Genomic DNA, 17768 nt, shown 5'->3' on the forward strand with positions numbered 1-17768 from the left:
TTTGCGCGGGAGCAAACCTCGGGCGCTAATGCTGTATGTCGAGGAGCTGAGCTGAGCTGTTACTGTCCCATGAATGCTGGTGGATCGTTGCCAAATTTTTCTCTTCTCCCCTTTTCTCTCATTCTTTTTCCGTGTGTCGTCCCCGCCCCCTCCCCCCCCCCCCCCCCCCCCCCCCCCACCCCCCCCCCCCCCGGCACATCCCTGTCCCCCCAATCCCTTTGTCTTTTCTTTCTGAGCCTTGTAAGTGTATAAGATGACTCTGATTTTGTTTTTGTCTCGGGAAAACTGCAAATAAATTATGAGGAAAAACAACTGACCAAAAAAAAGTAGCTGGAGGGAGAAGGCTGAGTAAATCCCTACATGCTGGTTGCCCCCAGGGCCCATGGGGATGCCCCTCCGGCCCTGCCCGGCCCGATTCCCACCCAGGGAAGCTGCAGAAAGAGTCGGAGCCGGCCCGACAACTGCCAAAGACAACTTTATCCCACCGGCCAGGTGTGGCCAGCAGCACAGAAACAATAGGCAACACCGATCACGATACAATCTCAAGCAAAAGCTTTTTCCCTTCCAAAGGAGGAGGAAGAGGAGGCAGCGAGGGCTGCTGGGCGCCCCAGCGAGCCCCCCCCAGGCTGATGGGAGCAGGGGAGGGGGTCTCTGAGCCACAGGGAAGGCAGGTGAGCCCCCCCAGCTGCCCCTCGGCCCTGCTCCCTCCTGCCAGCACAGCAGCCCGAGCACTGGGGCTGGTTTCTGCGCTTGCCCCCAGCTTCCCTCTCCCCCCAGCAGCTGGTGAACGGTGGGGCGCAGACAAGTCCCCGGCCAGGGCAATGGGGGACAGACCCCCCCAACCCACGGAGCCAGGCAGGGGGGCCGCAGGCTGCCCAGGCCTGCCCTGTCCCCACTCGGCTCCTTCCCACACCTCCACCGCGGCCAGAAAAAGGGCCCTGGGGCAGCCCCCTCCCTGTCACCCACTCAGCCCTGCTCCTTCCCTGGGGATGGAGGCCAGCGAGTAGGCGCTGGGGGCACAGCTTCCAGCTCACCGCCATTGGGAAAAGCTGCCCAGGGAGGCAATGGGTGATAATCCAGCAGCGAGCATCCCCCACCAGAGGAAAGCGCCTCTTCTTCCCTTCCCACTCCCCCTCTCCCACCCCCCGGGCTCACTCTTAGGACACAAATACATAAAAGACCCACCCCGGCTCCCCAGGCAGCCCCAGGCATGGCGGCGGGAGCCCCGGTTCCTCTCTCCCTGCCTCCCCCAGGCCAGTAGTGCCAGGATGCCGAGGCACTGGCTAGTGTTACAGGTGTAAAGGCAGGGGAGTGCGTGTGGCTGGGCGCCCCATGGTCCAAGCCACCCTCGGGGAAAAGCAAGGGCAGCGGGTCTCCGGTGCTCCCCCCCACCCCGTGGGGTGCCGGCCCAATGCCAGGCTCGGCATCCCCTCCAGATGAAACAGTCACATAAGCCTGCAGAGCCGAGGAGGCCCAGCCCTGCCCCCCACGGCACAGCCCAGGCCTGGGAACCTGCCCTGGGCTTCTGCTTTCTGTCCTGGCTGAGGTCCGAAGGGGAGCGAAGGCCTGGTGGTCCGGAGCAGGAGACCCCAGGGTCCGCGTCACATGATTTCACAGCAGGAATTCTGCTTTCGGGCCTGGGAAGAAAAGGAAAACCAGCAGTGGCACTCACTGCAGCTCTCCAAGGGCCACGGGGGGCCCACACAGTCCTCCTCCCACTAGAGGAAGCCAGCACAGTCCCAGCCCTCACGGCTCACCACAAAAGCAAACACCCTGTGCCCCGGTGCTGAAGGCTCATGGCACAGACCTGACCCCCTCAGCCGTCACCTCAGCCAGAGCCCACACCAGCAACCGCCGCAGCTGGGATCGGCATCACCCGCCACCAGCTGCAGGGCAAGATCGAGGAGCTGAGGAGCTCCGCAGCTGGAGTTCGGGCAACCACGCTCCCCTGGGTCAAAGCAGCTGCACCAGCAGCCGGCGATCCTTGCCTGCCACCCAGGTCCCCTGGCCCGGGGATTTATTCTGCCCAGCCCCAGGCCATCCCTGGCTCCTGAGGGAGGAGGGTGACCCTCCCCGGGGATGAAAACCTGCACTCACAGTTTTGTAGAAGGCTTTGGACTGTGCACCAAGCACCTCTGATTTGGAAACCAAGTCATCTAGCTTCTCCCCTCGCTCCAGCAGCGACTCCATGGTGTTGTGCTGCCGAAAAAAAACAAATGCTGACTCACGGCACTGGCACCTCCTTGCTCCCTCCCCAGCCCCAAGCAGAAGGTGGAGGTGCTGGACCAGCCCAGAGGGCCAGGAAGGGCAGAGGAAGCTCCCAAAGCACCAGGAATGTCTCCAGGGAATGGAGAAGGCAGGACAGCCCCGTCGCCTGGAAGGCCACCCTACACCCCAGCCCCCCAAAACGGGCACCCCTGCACAGACATGGCAGCTGGAGCGTCCTGGCCATGGGCCCAGTGTCCTTCTCACCAGGATGATTTTGGTCTCATCCAGCTCCGCCTGCACTCGGGTCATCGGGTCGGCATCACGGGGGTTCTTGGAGAGAAACAACAGTGTTGGCACTGCCACCACAGGCATGTCGGCATCCCCTGGGCCATGGCCCCGCGGCGGCACAGGCACTACCCGTGCTTCCACCTCCAGACCTCATATTCCCCAGCCTCTGCACAGGACCCCTCTTCCCCACCACCCTGTGGTGGTCCCGGGAGGCTGTACCTGGTATTTACTGAGGTATCCATCCAAGGCTGCGTAGCTGATTGTTGCTGGGGATCCTGAAGGCCAGTCTATTTTGCTGACCTGCCTGGAGAATTCATCCAGCACCTGCGACATAAGGAAGTGGGCAGTTACTGCCCAGCAGTTATGCCTGTGGGCTCACAGTGACCAGAATCTCCTCATAAAAGGAGATTTCTTTCCTCTTCTTTGTTCCCTTTTGAACAAGCCAAGGTAAGAAACAGAAACCAACCTCTCGGACAAGCGACTGACAGAGTGGTGCTGACACCAGGTAGGGGTGGCTGTCCCTGACTGTCCCCCAAAACCCTGCACCCTGCCAGACACATAATCACCGGTTTTCAGCAATGCCGGGAGCGTGGCTGCAACCAGTTTTCCCTCATACAACCCAAGCTAGCCAAGGACGATGGAGTGTTTGTCCTGGGCTGGCAGCAGAGTGGAGCTGGGACTAAGTCCTGGCATGCAAAGCCAAGGCACTGCATGGCTCAGAAGTCTTTGGGCCAGCCAGATCCCGCTCAGCTCATCTCCCATGTCCCCCAGCTAACGAGCGGGAGGGTCATTTCCTCGTCACAGCATGAGCAGGAGATCAGAGAGGTCCCCAGAGCAGCCCCAATGCACAGCCTGTTGCCCCTGGAGCCACTCCCAGCCCGCGCGCTCACCTTGTCCAGCAAGGTGAAGCAAACTCGCTGCGGATATTCATTATCTGCAATCACCACTCCAGCCAGCCCGTCATTCCGGACATACACGTGGCAGAGGTACTCTGGGCAGAGAATTCATGTCAGAGAGGCAGCGTGAAGGTCCAGAGCCTCCCCCAGCACCCGCCACCTCCTGCCCAGCCCCTGCAGCTCTTCCACATTGCCCTGGAAGTTTTAATTCAGTGACCGCATTTCACATGATTTCATTTGGAGAGTGGGAAGGGCTCAAGGGAGAATCAAAATCAGCCCCGAGTTGTGCTTCAGCAGGTTACCGCAGCCTAGCCACGTGGTACAGGACATGACATGAACATTCCAGGGCAGCAGGTAGTGCCAGAGTTAAACACAAACCAGCAGGGGAAGCACTCGGCCTGATTTTAATAAATAACGACCAGTCACAAGGCTGGAGTGTTATTAAAGAGGCTGCAGTGGCCAACTCCAGGCCGCACCCTGCGCATCCCAGGGTTTGGGAGGCACGTGGAGCTGTGGAGCAGGGTGGGGAGGCTGGAGGTGCAGCCAGAGATCAGGGTACGGAGCCCAGGCTTGCACGGCAGGGCTCAAGGGACAGGAGCCTGTGCCAGCACAGCTGCCCCTCGGGGCATTGCCGCTGTGTGGGACAAGACAAACCCAGCGAGCAGAGGGTGCGCAGCCTGACAGCTCTGAGCCTTCCAAGGGCGGCCGGAAGAGTAACGAAACTTGAAGGCAGCAGCTGGCTGCCAGGCACGTCCCTGGTCCTCCTGTAACCTCTCTTGCGGGGCGGGCTGGCTTCTCGCCTAGCTCAACAACCTCACTTTGAGGTCTCATTTTTTTATCATAAACAGACAAGCAACAAAGCACGTGCAGCTGCATGTGCTGACCCTGGGTTATCCTCTTACCTTGCTCCTTGACGGAGGCTCTGCTGCCCAGCTCCGAGCGCTCCACAATCAGCTGGCTCGTGAAGGTCATGAATTCCTGCACGCTGCAAACACAAAGCGTTGGCACTCGAGTCTGCGAGGGGTCCCAGGTCTGTGGGAGCTGCACGTGCTCCAGGGAGCTACAGGGGTGCTGGCGCAGCAGCCATGGGGATGATAGTCTGTCCCGCAGGTCACCAGTGTTTTGGGTGAACTGAAACCCTTCCCCACGACTCCACTGCCACATTTGGGTCATGGTGACATGCTGAGCTGTGGGTTTTCCTCGAGGAAGAAGCCAGACCCTGCACACACACAGAGCTGCAGCCACCACCCAACAACTCCAGCTTTGCCACGTCCTGGGGAGCGCCCGTGTTCCCCATCCACGACGAGAGACTCGCAGCCCTGGACACAACTTGCTTTTTGGTGATTTAGCAGGACATAAACCACCACTGACCCACAGATCTGCCTGTCTAGTGCCTGATGAGTGGCTGCGCCCTGCTCTAACGCAGTGAGGGGCTGCAGGGGTGCTCTGGCCCCCTTCTCCTGTGGGAGTCTTTTTCCTTGGGGCCCCTGGGGCCCTCACCTGAATCCCACGCAAGGTGCCGGCATCCCAGGAAAGCTGTTTGACCTGCAGACACACCTCAGCTACCTACCACTTTGAGCCAAAATTAAGGAACATCCTTAAGCCAAACTTGCTCTAAAGGCTGGAAAACATTCCTGAGCCCAGGCTCGAGTCCTGCCAAACAGGCTTCTCGCATAAACCCTCCTCTTCACCCCACAGTAAAAACAGAGGCCAAAAATCATGAGCACGTGCAAAATAAATCTGTTCCAAACACACACGGTCCTGGGCACACCGGGATTAACAAACATGAGGTGACAAATTCCCCACTTCAGCTAGGAAGTCCCAGGAAGAGAAACCTGTCAGAGCTCAGATTACAATTTGCTCAAACACCTCCTGCACCAACAGCTCCCGCTCAGGAGCTTCATATGATGTGGCGCCGAGGAAACGTTAACAAAAGCAGACACCGGCACAGCAAAGGCCGCAATTTCCTCACTGCCTTCCACCACCAGAACCAACTCCAGAACGGGGATTTTCTTCTCATGGTTTACATACTCCTTAGGGGGTTTTGCATTTCTCCCAGCCTGGACACCATGCAATCAGACACCAGCTCCACTGAAACTCCGAACTGTCGGGTTTCCAGGCACTGCAGAGAAAAGACCAGCCCAAAGATTTCTTAATCCAACTTCAGCAGAAACAAGAGGACCGACACGTTCCTCCTGGTGTGGGAGACCTGCTGGCAGCCACAGCCCCCACTGTCACAATTCTTCACAGTATTCCTGGAGGAATCAGCCACCGAAGACTTCATTCCCTCACACTGTGTTCCTGACTCTCCCACATTATGTGGCAGATGTTTGACAGCAGACACCGCGCGCTGGCATGGCCAGGCCAGCCCCATCCATCTACCCAGCAGGTTCTCACAGCCCCCAGGAACCACAACCCTATTTATCCCAGATCCAAACGAACTCCCTGGTAACTCCACAGCCTCAAAAAATGTGCATGCAGGATTTTTAACCCAAACTTAAGTTAGTCACACCTCATACATCACACCTAGGCTGCGCTCACACAGGGTACCGAGGTGAACAAAACGCCCCTCCGAGCATGACCCGGGAACCAGCCCAGGACAAGGATTAACCACTGGAGAATAACAAGCACAGACAGCCCCACCCCCCCACCCCCAACATCATCGCTGCTCCCAACAAACCAAGAATGTTTTAAGCAAAGAAACAGCCCTCTGTCAGGGAAGCAGCTCTTTCAGCTGTACCTGACAGCAAAACCACACAGGGAACCTTCTCAGGATTTGGAAAACAAAGAACTGTGACTATGAAGTCGTTTGGGTTTTCAAAAGATTACTTCACCCGCTGCAACCCATCTTGGAGCACATGTGTTGGCAGCGCTGGCACAGCTCCTTTATCCCTCTTGCACATTTAGCTAAGAAAGTATTTTTTAAGACAATCTTACTTCAGCATGTTCCCTTTACCACTGGGATTGCAGAACCAAATGTGCTCAAGGCTCCGTAAGATCTTGGCAGGGATGGGGCATGAAGTCCCATAGGTGAGTATTTCCTAAGGCCTTTATCGTCTGGAGTCAGGGGCTGGGAAACGAGTGGTTTCACAACATGCGCCTGCTTGATTTTAAAACTTTGAGAGGCTTTTTAGGAGCTCGCCTCAGCTGCCAGCTCAAGGGCAGCTGCTGAGAGCGCTCCGTGATCTGGCTGTGTGCACGGAGCAGGCAGCAGGACACCCGGGAGCTCAGATCAGTGTTCTGGGCTAAACCGGCTCACCTGAAGCAGTCAGAATAACCCAAGCAGAGGTTTGTGGGCTGGGAAAAGTTTAAGATTAGACCAAGCACCTAAATGAAAAGATACCGGAGGTGTCAGGAGAGCCTTGTAAGTCTGACACAAAGACAAGCCTCCCACTCGCCTCACACCCCAGGAGCTGCCGTGACTACCCAGCTTCGGCACTCACTGCAAGGGAGAATGGCTGACTTGAGCACTCAGGGTGTTTCCTTGCAGCCAGATTTTATCACTTGGCTACAGTGGATGATTTACCGAGTCAAACCTGACCTCCAGCTGCTGCTGGTCCTGGGTGGCTCTTAGGGGAAATGAGGTTTCACCCTGTTCCAGAGGCTGCAAGGTTGCTCAAAGTGGATTCTGCAGCACTGAATCATGTGTGCTGGGTCACAACTCCCCAGGAGAGCATCTCTGGTGGGTTTATCCCTTAGGAAAAGTCAGTTAAGAGCTGCCACTGCATCCCTGGTGACACAGGAGCAGAACGGGGAAGAAAACCCACCAAAGCTTTTACACCCTCTCCCCAAGGTCCTGCCCGAGCCACGTGCCAGCCTCACAGGGCACAGGCGAGTTTCCTGCCCCCAGATCCCCCCCTGGGAGGTTCTGTCACTCCAGGCACCCACCTGGACCTCTGGAAGAAGTTGAAAGTGGACACGTCATAGGCAGCTTTCAGTAAATGCACTTTGGGGTCGCCTTTGTAAAGGACACTTAGGCTGTAGAGCCTCATCTTGGAGTCTCCCGCTTCCCTGAGGAGAGGAAGGAAACCCGGGGGATGAGAAAGGGGCCAGGCTGCCGCCAGGCTTGGAAACCAAGCAGCTGGTGAGACCCTTCCCGAGCAGCTGGGCCTTTCTCCCGGGCCTCACCAGGACCCTCCTCCTGCCCCTGTGGCTGGGGGTCCTCTGCATCACCCAGTCCCTTCCTCTGTCCTTTAAATGCCGGCCCGAGGCAACCTGCACCCACACGCCTGCCTGCTGACACCCCCAGGGCCTGCCCTGTCACCCCGTCCCACGCCTCCCCCAGGCTCGCCTGGCCACCAGCCCTGGTCCCTTCAGCCGGGACACCCTGGCAATGACCCCCCACGCTGGTGTGACCTCAAATAGCCCAGTCCTGCCCTGTATAACCCAGTTCTCCCCAGTATAACCCAACTAACCCAGTCCCCACCCCTCCAACATAAGCCAGCCCAGGCCCCCGGCGGGCCCGGCCCCCAGTATGACCCAGCGGGCCCAGCCCCCGGCCCAGCCCCCGGGTCCAGCACGAGCCACTCCCCACCCAGTACGAGCCAGGCCCACACCCCGGTCTCCCCCCGGCCCGGCCCGCAGTACCGGCGGTTCCGGAAGCAGCTGGGAGAAGGCGACGGCTAACGAGGGGGGCGGGGACTGAGCGCCACCCGGAAACAGAAGCGCCGCACCCGGAAGTGACACCCGCCCCAGACAACTGCCACGGGGCCTCGCCCACTCTGCGCACGCTCTGACTGCGCTCCGCCCCCCTCAACCTCTTGACCAATAAGCGCCTGTCTTCCCCAGCCCCGCCCACCTCCGCTCGCGGCCCGCCTTCTAGCTGGGCGGCCAGTCAGGGCTGTCCTGGCGTCATGGGGCGGGGCTTCTTCCTCAGGGCCTCCAGCAGAGGGCGCTCTATCCCGGCGTCCTTTGCGCGGGGGTGCGAAGAGGACGGGGCCTGGGGGCCCCCTGGCTGGGCGGGGGCGGCTCCGTGGGGCCGGGGTCTGTCAGTGGCGCGGCCTCTCCCCGTGGCTTGGGGCCTGCGCGGGGGGTGGGGGTGTCTGTGGGGGGTGGGCCTCTCTCCTGCCCCAGAGTGGGCCCCGCTTGGGGGGCTTCTCCCCACAGTGCAGGGACCCCTGGGGCGGCTGGGGACCCGTCCGTGGGGCTGTACTGTCCTCCACAGTGTGGGGGCTGGCTGGTGAGGTGGGGGTGCATCCCCCAGGGGGTTTGGGCCCCTCTGTGGGCTGAGGACCCCACTATAGGGCCTGCTCCCCTCACAGGGTGAGCACATGTTACCAGAGCTGCCCCCCCCCAACACAGCTGCCCCCCCCAACACAGGGCTGGGAGCAGGGTGGGGATGAGGCGCTGTGGGGTGACCCTGTCCCCCCCGCCAGGCCCTGCTGTGACACCCCCAAACCGTCCGCCCTCCCCAGAGCCCCCTGGCTTCCCTGTGGGGCTGCTGGCCCCCCAGCGCCCGTCCATGCTCCCCGGGGAGCCCGCCTCCCCCCTCCCCACTCCGTGCCGAGGGGGTGCTGCCACGTTCAGGTTTTGGGGTCCACCCGTGGCTGGGAGTATCCTCTTGCCCACCAGGACCCCCATAAGCTGGCGTTCCCCCAGGTGCCCCCCAGTGCTTGGCCGAGATGCCACCGATCCAGGGATGAAGGGGGAACCGCCATGTCCCCGTCCCCCCTAAACCGGCGGCTGTCCGCAGTCTGCCACGATGCCTGGCATCAATCCCGGCATCGCCAGCGCTTTTCCCATCCTGGGGGTATGGAGCACTTCCCAGTCACCCTCGCCCCTCGCTGGGTGGCCGTAACCTTTGTCATCGAGCTGCGGCCGCTGGGGCCTGGCACGGTCTCCATGGGAGCGTGCCGGGTTGCTAAGCCGTCGGGTGGAGTGCTTGCCACCGACGCCAGGACATCGAGCTGTTGATATGACAACTGGAGCGGGGACACGGGTGGCCCGGGGCGTGGTGCTTCGCATGACGGGGCCAGTGGCCCCCAGCAGGGAGGGGTCCCGGCCAAGCCTTGCCACCACGCCAGGACTTCCCCGCTAGCTGTAGAAACCCACCGGGGTGGGCTCGTGACCCCTCACCGCACTGAAAACCGTCCCGCGCGCCAGTAAGTACATTTACCGGTGGAAGGAAGCAAGTGGGGAGAGCTCGACCCGTGTGTGTCCCCGGTGCGAAGGATGCGGGGCGAGAAGGCTGAGCCCACCAGGGCACGAGGCTGCGCTCCCTGCCCCTCTGCTTGAGGGTCCAGAGGCCGGGGGGGGGGCAGGATCCCCCCCCCTCAGCAGGTGCTGGAGAGGAGGCGGCCGCCACCGGGCGTCGGATGAGATAAAGCAGCGAAAGTGGAGCATCCTCCGGCAGAGCGAGGGACGGAGCAGCCCAGCACCGGCCAGACGACTGCCGGGACGGGGAAGGGGGCTTGGTCCCCAGGCCAGGCACCGCAGCGGGGTGCCCGGGGGTTTGGGGGGGGGACGGCTCGGCACGCAGCCCACCCCACCCCGACAGCTGCCCCCATGCTGGATCACCGAGCCAGGATGGAGAGCGGCAGGAAGGAGAAGGTGAGGCTGCTGCCGGGGTGATCCGGGGGGGGGCTGGCGGGGAGACAGGGTGAGGGGCACCCAGTGGGTGTGGGGAGTGGCGCGGATCCTCCCCGGGCTTCCAGCAGCGAGCAGCCGGGTGCTGTGGGCATCTGTGGCCAGGCAAAGGATGGAAGCAGCCGGGTAGAGAGGATGGCTGACTGGGAGCACGCTGGCTCCAGGGGCAAAGCCAGGTGGCCTGGGGTCAGCCCTGGTGTGCCAGAGGGGTCCCCGTCCCTGAGGCTAACCCCCCAGCACAGTCCAGGGAGGGGGCCCAGCGCCGCGAACCAGGGCTCTGCATTTCGGTGTGCTGGGTCTCGGCACGGCATGGGCTGTCCCCCGTCACCAACACGACTGAGGACTTGGGATGGAGCTGGGAGCATTTGTGGGACCGCAATGCCTGGCTGGGATGCTCCCACCATCTGGGCATTGCCCTTGTCATCATGCTGCCAGCCAAGCGGCTGCTGCCCCTGGGGTGAGGTGGGGCCTGTCACCTCCTTCGGCTGGTCGTCACCGTTGTCACCGAGGCACCCAGTAGGATGGCACCTGGCTCATCCCTGGCCAAACACCAGTTGAGGAAAGCTGCTCCCGTCTCCTATCCCGGGTGGATTGAGCTCACGGGGCCATGGGCAAGGACAGTGAGATGCTTCCCTGCTGCCAACTGGGACATCCAAGGGGACACCGAGGGGACATGGCATGTGCCAGGGGCAGGAGTGCATGGCTGGCAGAGTTGGGCATCACAGCCACTGCAGCCTTCGGCCGTGTGGATTCCAGCTTTGTCCCCTTTGTGGGATGGATCAGAGCAAACAGTTTCCTTGGAAAGCCGAGAGCCAGTTTTGGTTGCATTGGAAGAGCCAAATCCCACCATGGAAGAGCCAAACCCATTGTTTTGGAGGCAAGAGAAGGGATGAGTAGGGGCACATGGCACCTGAGATGGAAAAAAACCATTGGAGAAATAAAACTGTGACCCTTGGGTGCCACCTTCGGGTGCCAGCCCTGGGGACAGGGATCCTCTGGCTGTGGCAAATTTGGCATTCACATGCCGAGTGGTGCCACAGGGTGGCTTTGCACTGAATACCTTCAGCTGCCGACACAGGCAAGATGGTCAAATCCCCTGGCAGGATTTTACCACCCATCCTGGGCTCAGCACCTTCCGGATTGAGGTGAAGCTCACCACGGTGCTGCCTTGGGCTGCCCCAGCCCCTTTTGGGGGTGGCCAGCGGCATCCCCTGGCACAGCAGTGTCCTCCATGGTGCAGCCATGTCTCTTGGCATCTTGTCTCACAGCACCTTGGGGGTTCAGGATTAATGGAGCCCCTGGTCTTCAGAACCGGGATGGACCAGGGAGGATGGCTGAAGGGGTGCTGAGGTGCCGGGGGTCCCGCCTGGCTGTGGCGAGGGCTCTGCGGGGCAGGAGCTTTCAGGGTGAGGAGATATTTGGGATGAGCCCCTGCTCAGCAGCCTGGAGGCTGAGGGATGGCATTCGGGGCTGGGTGATGTGTCAGGATGCACTGGGGGGGTCAGGGTGAGCAGCAAGGGTCAGGGTTTGGCTAAATGGAGGTGGTGGGTGCCCTCCTGATGCACACTTTACCACATCCCAAAGCCTTTTACAGAGCCTCCCACCCTGAAACACATCGGGAAACAGCAGCAGCCTTGAGGAAAACATCCGTCTGCTGGTGAAAGTGCAAGCGGGAGCATTTTAAGCTTGCCCGGAACCCGGTGACTAATGAGCCCTCTAATGCCACCGGCTGCATCTGGCCGAGCAGCGAGCGCTCGCTCCCCCAGCTCCATCTGACAGCCCGGGGCTGCCTGCCCCCAATTACGTGCCGTGGCTAATGGAGGCTGCGCTGGCTGCGGAGCCTGGGGTTGCTACATGAAGGGTAAATACAGGTCCTGCCTGCCAGGCGCTTTCCTCAAGTGGGCCCTGCGGTTCTCCCTGGCAGCAAGGCCAGGGAGCATTTCCTGATAATACTCTTTATATCCTGCCTGTGGTCCTGCCCGCCCACCCGCCCGCCCTCAGCCCCCTGTTCACACTGAGTTTGATGGGTGGAAAAAGGGGCCCGTGGCTCCCAGGAGGATACAGGGAGGGGGATGCTCCCGGCTCCTGGGGGACTGAGAAGGACACCAGCATCCTCATTGCAAACCCAGAGGTGTCCCACACCCGTGGTAGGAGCCACTAAGCTCCTGAATGGCAGCGCTGGAAGTGCTCCTTGCTGGAAAAGACCCTGGGATCCAGTGGGATGGGATGTCCCAGGTCACCAGTCCAAGCCCTGCTGGAATGGCACTGCCTTTGACACCTGAGCTCATGGCAAATCAACTAGCTGAAGGTGATGGCATGGGGACCCCTGTGCCAACCACGGGTGGCTCACAGGCAGCACCAAGAGAGGATTTGGGGACAGCAGTGGCTCATGCTGGTCCTGTGAATTCACCAGTGTGTCAGTTAGGTTGAAGCAGGATAGCAGAGAGATGGGATAAGGTGTTTTGGGGTGCCTGTGTGCTGATGGGGAAAACCAGGGCCAGAGGAAGGAAAATTTGGACTACTTATTGTGTTTCAGACCACCTGTGTCCCATGTCCCCCATCCCCAGCTGATGCCGTCTGTCCCGCTGCAGGTGGAGCGGATCCTGTCAGAGTTCCGGCTGAAGGAGGAGGACCTGAAGAAGGTGATGTACCGGATGCAAAAAGAGATGGACCGAGGGCTAAAACTGGAGACACATGAGGAAGCCTCTGTCAAAATGCTGCCCACCTATGTCCGCTCCACACCTGAGGGCTCAGGTACAGCGCTGCTGGGCTGGACGGGTGTTGCTCCTGGTCCTTTGTCATGTCACCTCTTCCCTGCACCTCACCGAGCTTGGTGCAGGAGTCTGAGTTCCCCTCTGAGCTGGTTATCTTGTGTCTCCCTTCCCTGGCTTTGCAGAGGTCGGAGATTTCCTGTCGCTGGACCTCGGCGGCACCAATTTCCGTGTGATGCTGGTGAAAGTGGGCGAGGGGGAGGAAGGGCAGTGGAAGGTGAAAACGAAGCACCAGATGTACTCTATCCCAGAGGATGCCATGACAGGGACGGCTGAGATGGTGAGCTGGGTACACAGGGCATCCCGTCCCCTCCCGCACGGTCCCTGTCACCAGGCAGGGGCACACCGTGCCACATTTCAGTGGGGAAGCCAGCAGGTACATCCCTCATCCCAGCTGGCAGAAGTTGGGGGTGGTGGGGAGGTGGCCACGCTTGGGGGACCTGTGGCGGGGATGGTGGCTGGCCATGGGCAGTGGAAGGATGGAGACAGCCCCTGGCAAAGGCTGGCCCTCCTCTCTTCCAGCTCTTTGACTACATCTCCGAGTGTATCTCTGATTTCCTGGACAAGCACCAGATGAAGCACAAAAAGCTGCCCCTGGGCTTCACCTTCTCCTTCCCTGTGCGGCACGAGGACATCGACAAGGTGAGGGGGTGGCCGCGCAGCACAAGAACTCGGGGGTCCCCATGACCCAGCTATACCTACAGCCCCATTTCGGTCTTACCCTCACTCCAGGGCATCCTCCTGAACTGGACCAAGGGCTTCAAAGCCTCCGGCGCAGAAGGGAACAATGTGGTTGGGCTCCTGAGAGATGCCATCAAACGGCGAGGGGTGAGATGAGCGTACGGTTTGTGCTGGTACTGCAGCAGTGGGGAGGCCCTGGTACCCCCGGCCATCCCCACAACAGGACTGCTGGAGCCCAGCTTGTCCCCAGGAAGGGTCATTCCATGTGTGTGCACACGTGTGTGTGTGACACATGCATGCGTCCTTGCCCTTGGGGACCCTCCACCCCAGATTTCCCTGCTGCAGGACAGCCTGGACCCCCAGTGAGACCCTGATGGTCCTTTTCCCCTCCCCAGGACTTCGAGATGGACGTGGTGGCAATGGTGAACGACACAGTGGCCACAATGATCTCCTGCTACTATGAAGATCACCGGTGCGAGGTTGGGATGATTGTGGGTAAGACGGCCCTTTCCCACAGGGACGCGTGGCAGGCGGGGGTGGACTGCTCCTATGGCCCCACTCACACTCCCCTGCTGTGAGCAGCGGCTTGTCCTTTTTGTGGACACACACTGAGGACCGGTGTGTGGCACTGGCACCCTGCCAAGGTCTCCTGTTGTTGGGACGCCAGGTGGCATCACCTGGGCCTGGCATGGTGGTGGGAGGACCTTCAGGGTAGAAAGGGGTTGGTCACTGCAATGGGTCTGGTCACCCATGGCTCGGCCACCCCCAGCAGGGGACATCCTCTCTCCAGGCTTCGGGTGGCTCTGGCACCTCACCGTGTGGGTGGGGACCCACTGAAGGTGGCTGGTGCTGGCCGTGCTGGGGAGCCTGGGAGGTGGGGATGGTTTTGAAGCCCCCAGGCTCCTTTGCCCCCCTGCAGGGGGGCAGCCCCCCGCCACCCCCCAGACCCACACTCTCTTTAGTGCGATCAACCACGCGGCCATCTGGGCTTTCCGCACTGTCCCCTCAGCCTGGGTAAACACCGCGCCGCCAGCGCCGGGCTGTTTATCATCACCTCCTCCGGAGGCCAGGCTGCCCTCACCATGCGGCTGCCAGAGCCCCTGGGACCCTGCGGGGGCCACCCCCGACACCCACCAGGGACAAGCAGCCGGACGGGGCTGTGGGGAGGGCCCGGGGGGAGCAGGAGGGCTGAGCTTCCCCATCCACATCGGGAGGGGGATGTGCAGCTCCGAGCACAGCTCCGCAGCCACAGAGCTGGCTGCCCCACAGAGCCATCGCGATGGGTATTGGATCAGCGTTGTCCCCCCTGCCACCACCCGGTCCCATCCCTGGTTCCCGCTGGCAGGGACAGGCTGCAATGCCTGCTACATGGAGGAGATGCAGAACGTGGAGCTGGTGGAGGGCAACGAGGGGAGGATGTGCGTCAACACGGAGTGGGGGGGCCTTCGGCGCCTCGGGGGAGCTGGACGAGTTCCTCCTGGAGTACGACCGCGTGGTGGACGAGACCTCACTTAACCCCGGTCAGCAACTGTAAGGAATAGGACAGATCCAGTTCCTCTGGGTGTCCCCTCCCAAATTCCCAGCTGCGTCCCCTCTGCCCACCCTTCTTCTTCCCCTGCCCACCTGCACCATGCTGGGCTCAGCTGAGGCTGGAGCAACTCATCACAGGTACCCCCAAGGCGGGGGTCCTTTGCCCTGGCCGCCATGCCCACGCGCAGGGATGTGTCCGGCACGTGAGGGGGAAGGAAAGAAGGGGTGCTGCAGGACGTGGCCCCCCGCCAAGCCCTGGCCCTGACGGCTGCCTCCTTGCCTGTGTTCCCCCCCAGCTATGAGAAGATCATTGGGGGGAAGTACATGGGGGAGATCGTCCGGCTGGTGCTGCTGAAGCTGGTGGATGAGAACCTGCTCTTCAACGGGGAGGCCTCTGAGAAGCTCAAGACCCGTGGGACCTTTGAGACCCGCTTCGTGTCACAGATCGAGAGGTATGGAGCTGACAGGGCCACGGTGGGAGGTGGCACCCCCAAACCAGCCTGCTATGCTGCCCCGCATCAGGGTCTTCTGTCCTGTCACCCCACACCGGTCCAGGTGCAGTGGGGTGTCTGTCCAGCCACCCCACACCAGGTGTTCCCACGTGGGGGTCCCCGTGTCCCATCACCCTATGCAGGGTTGTCTCACATGGGGGACCCCTGTCCCATCACTCCACACCAGCCTGCTCTGACCTGTATTGGGGTCCCCGTGTCCTGTCAGCCCGCACCAGCCTGCTCTGACTGCCCCATATCAGGGTCCCCCAACCCATCACCCCACACCAGACTGCTCTGCCCCATATTGGGATCCCCTATCCCGTCACCCCACACCAGCCCTCTACAACTGCCCTGCACGGGGTCCCTGTGTCCCACTGTGTCCCCCTGGCCGATGCGCCCCTCTGTCCCCATCCCAGCGACTCTGATGACCGCAAGCAGATCTACAACATCCTGACGGCCTTTGAGCTGCTGCCCTCGGGGACGGACTGTGACATCGTGCGGATGGTCTGCGAGAGCGTCTCCACCCGTGCTGCCCAGATGTGCTCGGCCGGGCTGGCTGGCGTCATCAACCGCATGCGGGAAAGCCGCAGCCAGGAGACCCTCAAAATTACCGTGGGCGTTGACGGCTCCGTCTACAAGCTCCATCCCAGGTGAGGCTTCCCAAGAGCCTTCCTCCCGCCACCACCCCCTTCCTCCTCCCCCTACATCCCCCCAGCCTTGACCCCGGGTTTTTCCCCTCTGGCAGCTTCAAGGACCGCTTCCATGCCACGGTTCGGCAGCTGACGCCTGGCTGCGACATCACCTTCATCCAGTCAGAGGAAGGCAGCGGGCGCGGAGCCGCGCTCATCTCTGCCGTCGCCTGCAAAATGGCCTGCATGATGGGGCAGTGAGAAAGGACTCGGGGGGAAGCTGAGGATGATGATGGTGGGGAGGGTGGGAGGACGGTGGTCCCGCTCAGAGCTCTGCGAGGAGCAGACGGACACGGGGAGAGATTTGCCGCTGGCAGAGGTGGCTCCCAGCTCCCCAATAAATGGGGGTTGCGTGGACTTCTCCGGGCTTGAGAAAGAGCTCCTTGTCTCCCCTGTGCTCACTGGGAGACCCCCACCATGGGGCTGCCCCACACATGGCGGGGGGTGTCTTCCTGTGCCTCCCCGGCCCCCTGCATCCTCACCTAGCTGCAGAGCGTGGGGCTTCTGCATGCACCCCCAACCCCTCCGCTGGGGATGAGACCCCCCCAGGGGCTGGCCGAGAGACAAGGGGCTGGTTGGGGGGTACTTGGGGGTCAGGGTGGAGGAGGGGGCTGGGCCAGCCCCCACCAGTGAGCCCTGGGGTGCAGAGACCAACTGGAGTGCACCAGAGCTGTGCCAGATGTGGTGCCAATTTTCAGGGATCCCCTCCAGCCTCAAGCCTGCAATGGGGACAAGGTGGGGAGCAGAACGTGGGGGTGCCCTGCCCCCCCCCCAGCACTGATTGCCTCAAAAGGGGGCATAGCCCCCCACCACGGGCTCAACCCTGATCCCACCTGCAGCAGCACCCTGAAAGCCAGTGGGTCCCAGCCCACCCCAAACAGGGGGGCACCCCCTGAGGCTGTTTCATGTTCCGGGGTGCCACAGCTCGGCCCCGCTTCCCAGCCAGCCATAAAGAGTGTCCCCCAGCTGCGGTGACACCGGGGGGCCTGGCCTGGCTTGTGTCCAGCACAGCCTGGCGGTGTCAGTGCCCAGCGCTGGCAACAAGGCTGCTTCGGCTGCCCACACACGTCCCCCACCTGATTTCGCTTGGGGTGAGAAGGGGGGATAAAAGCCAGGGTGCCCCCGGGAGCCCCAGCCCAGGCTGCAGCGGGGAAGGGTGAGTGCAGCCGGGGACCCCTCCCAGCACCAGGAATGGGGCACTCCGAGATGTGGGGGTGCTGCAGGGGGGACTAGGGGCACCCCTGGGGTCCCTCTGGGGGGCTGGGGCATCCCAGAGATTTGGATCCCCCTGAAGTTTTGGGGTACCCCAGGGTGTTGAGGTCCCTCTGGGAGTCTGGGGCACCCCAGGATATTGGGGTTTTCCTGGGGAATCCAAGGGGTTTGGGGTCCCTTTGGGGGTTGGGGGCACCACAGGGTGCAGGGATCCTTCTGAGAATCTGGGGCACCCCAGGGTGTTGGGATTCTCTGAAATTTCTAGGGCACCCCAGGGATTTGAGTCCCCCAGAGGGTCTGGGGCAGGGTGGTTGGGGTCCATCCGGGGCTCGGGGACACCCCAGGGTGTTGGAGTCCTCCTGGGAGTCGGGAGCCCCCCAGGGTGTCAGAGTTACCCTGGGGGTGTGGGGTCACCTC

The 17768-nt window shown here is 61.6% G+C and overlaps 2 protein-coding genes across 3 annotated transcripts; one reads left to right on the forward strand and one right to left on the reverse strand.

The window, feature by feature from the left end:
• Window positions 1-458: 458 nt before the first annotated feature.
• YKT6 (YKT6 v-SNARE homolog) lies at window positions 459-8104 on the reverse strand. 2 transcript variants are annotated; one of them, XM_005235751.4, is made up of 8 exons: window positions 7980-8104; window positions 7281-7403; window positions 4295-4377; window positions 3387-3487; window positions 2716-2820; window positions 2473-2538; window positions 2098-2199; window positions 459-1637 (listed from the first exon to the last, which is right to left on the reverse strand). In XM_005235751.4, exons 2-8 carry the CDS (start codon window positions 7382-7384, stop codon window positions 1602-1604), a joined length of 597 nt encoding a protein of 198 aa, XP_005235808.3. In that variant the 5' UTR covers window positions 7385-7403; window positions 7980-8104; the 3' UTR covers window positions 459-1601. The 2 variants fall into 2 exon arrangements, with proteins under 2 accessions (XP_005235808.3, XP_055676332.1); XM_055820357.1 differs by having other exon boundaries at window positions 7927-8017.
• Window positions 8105-8855: 751 nt separating this feature from the next.
• GCK (glucokinase) lies at window positions 8856-16367 on the forward strand. Its single transcript, XM_055820268.1, is given in 11 exon segments — window positions 8856-9941; window positions 12569-12731; window positions 12874-13028; window positions 13271-13390; window positions 13481-13576; window positions 13825-13924; window positions 14775-14866; window positions 14868-14959; window positions 15256-15411; window positions 15867-16100; window positions 16196-16367. Coding segments are annotated over 11 exon segments (1398 nt in total). The 5' UTR covers window positions 8856-9896; the 3' UTR covers window positions 16341-16367.
• Window positions 16368-17768: the final 1401 nt, after the last annotated feature.

The sequence above is a fragment of the Falco peregrinus genome, chromosome 17 (genome assembly GCF_023634155.1).
Source record: "Falco peregrinus isolate bFalPer1 chromosome 17, bFalPer1.pri, whole genome shotgun sequence".
In the NCBI taxonomy this organism is placed as follows: Eukaryota; Metazoa; Chordata; class Aves; order Falconiformes; family Falconidae; genus Falco; species Falco peregrinus.

Coding starts and splice junctions, on each gene's coding strand:
- YKT6 (XM_005235751.4), bottom strand. CDS start 7,384: ATGAGGCTCTACAGCCTAAGTGTCCTTTACAAAGGCGACCCCAAAGTG. Junction 4,378..7,280: donor AACTTCTTCCAGAGGTCCAG/GTGGGTGCCTGG, acceptor TTGTGTTTGCAG/CGTGCAGGAATTCATGACCT. Junction 2,200..2,472: donor ATGAGACCAAAATCATCCTG/GTGAGAAGGACA, acceptor TTTTTTCGGCAG/CACAACACCATGGAGTCGCT.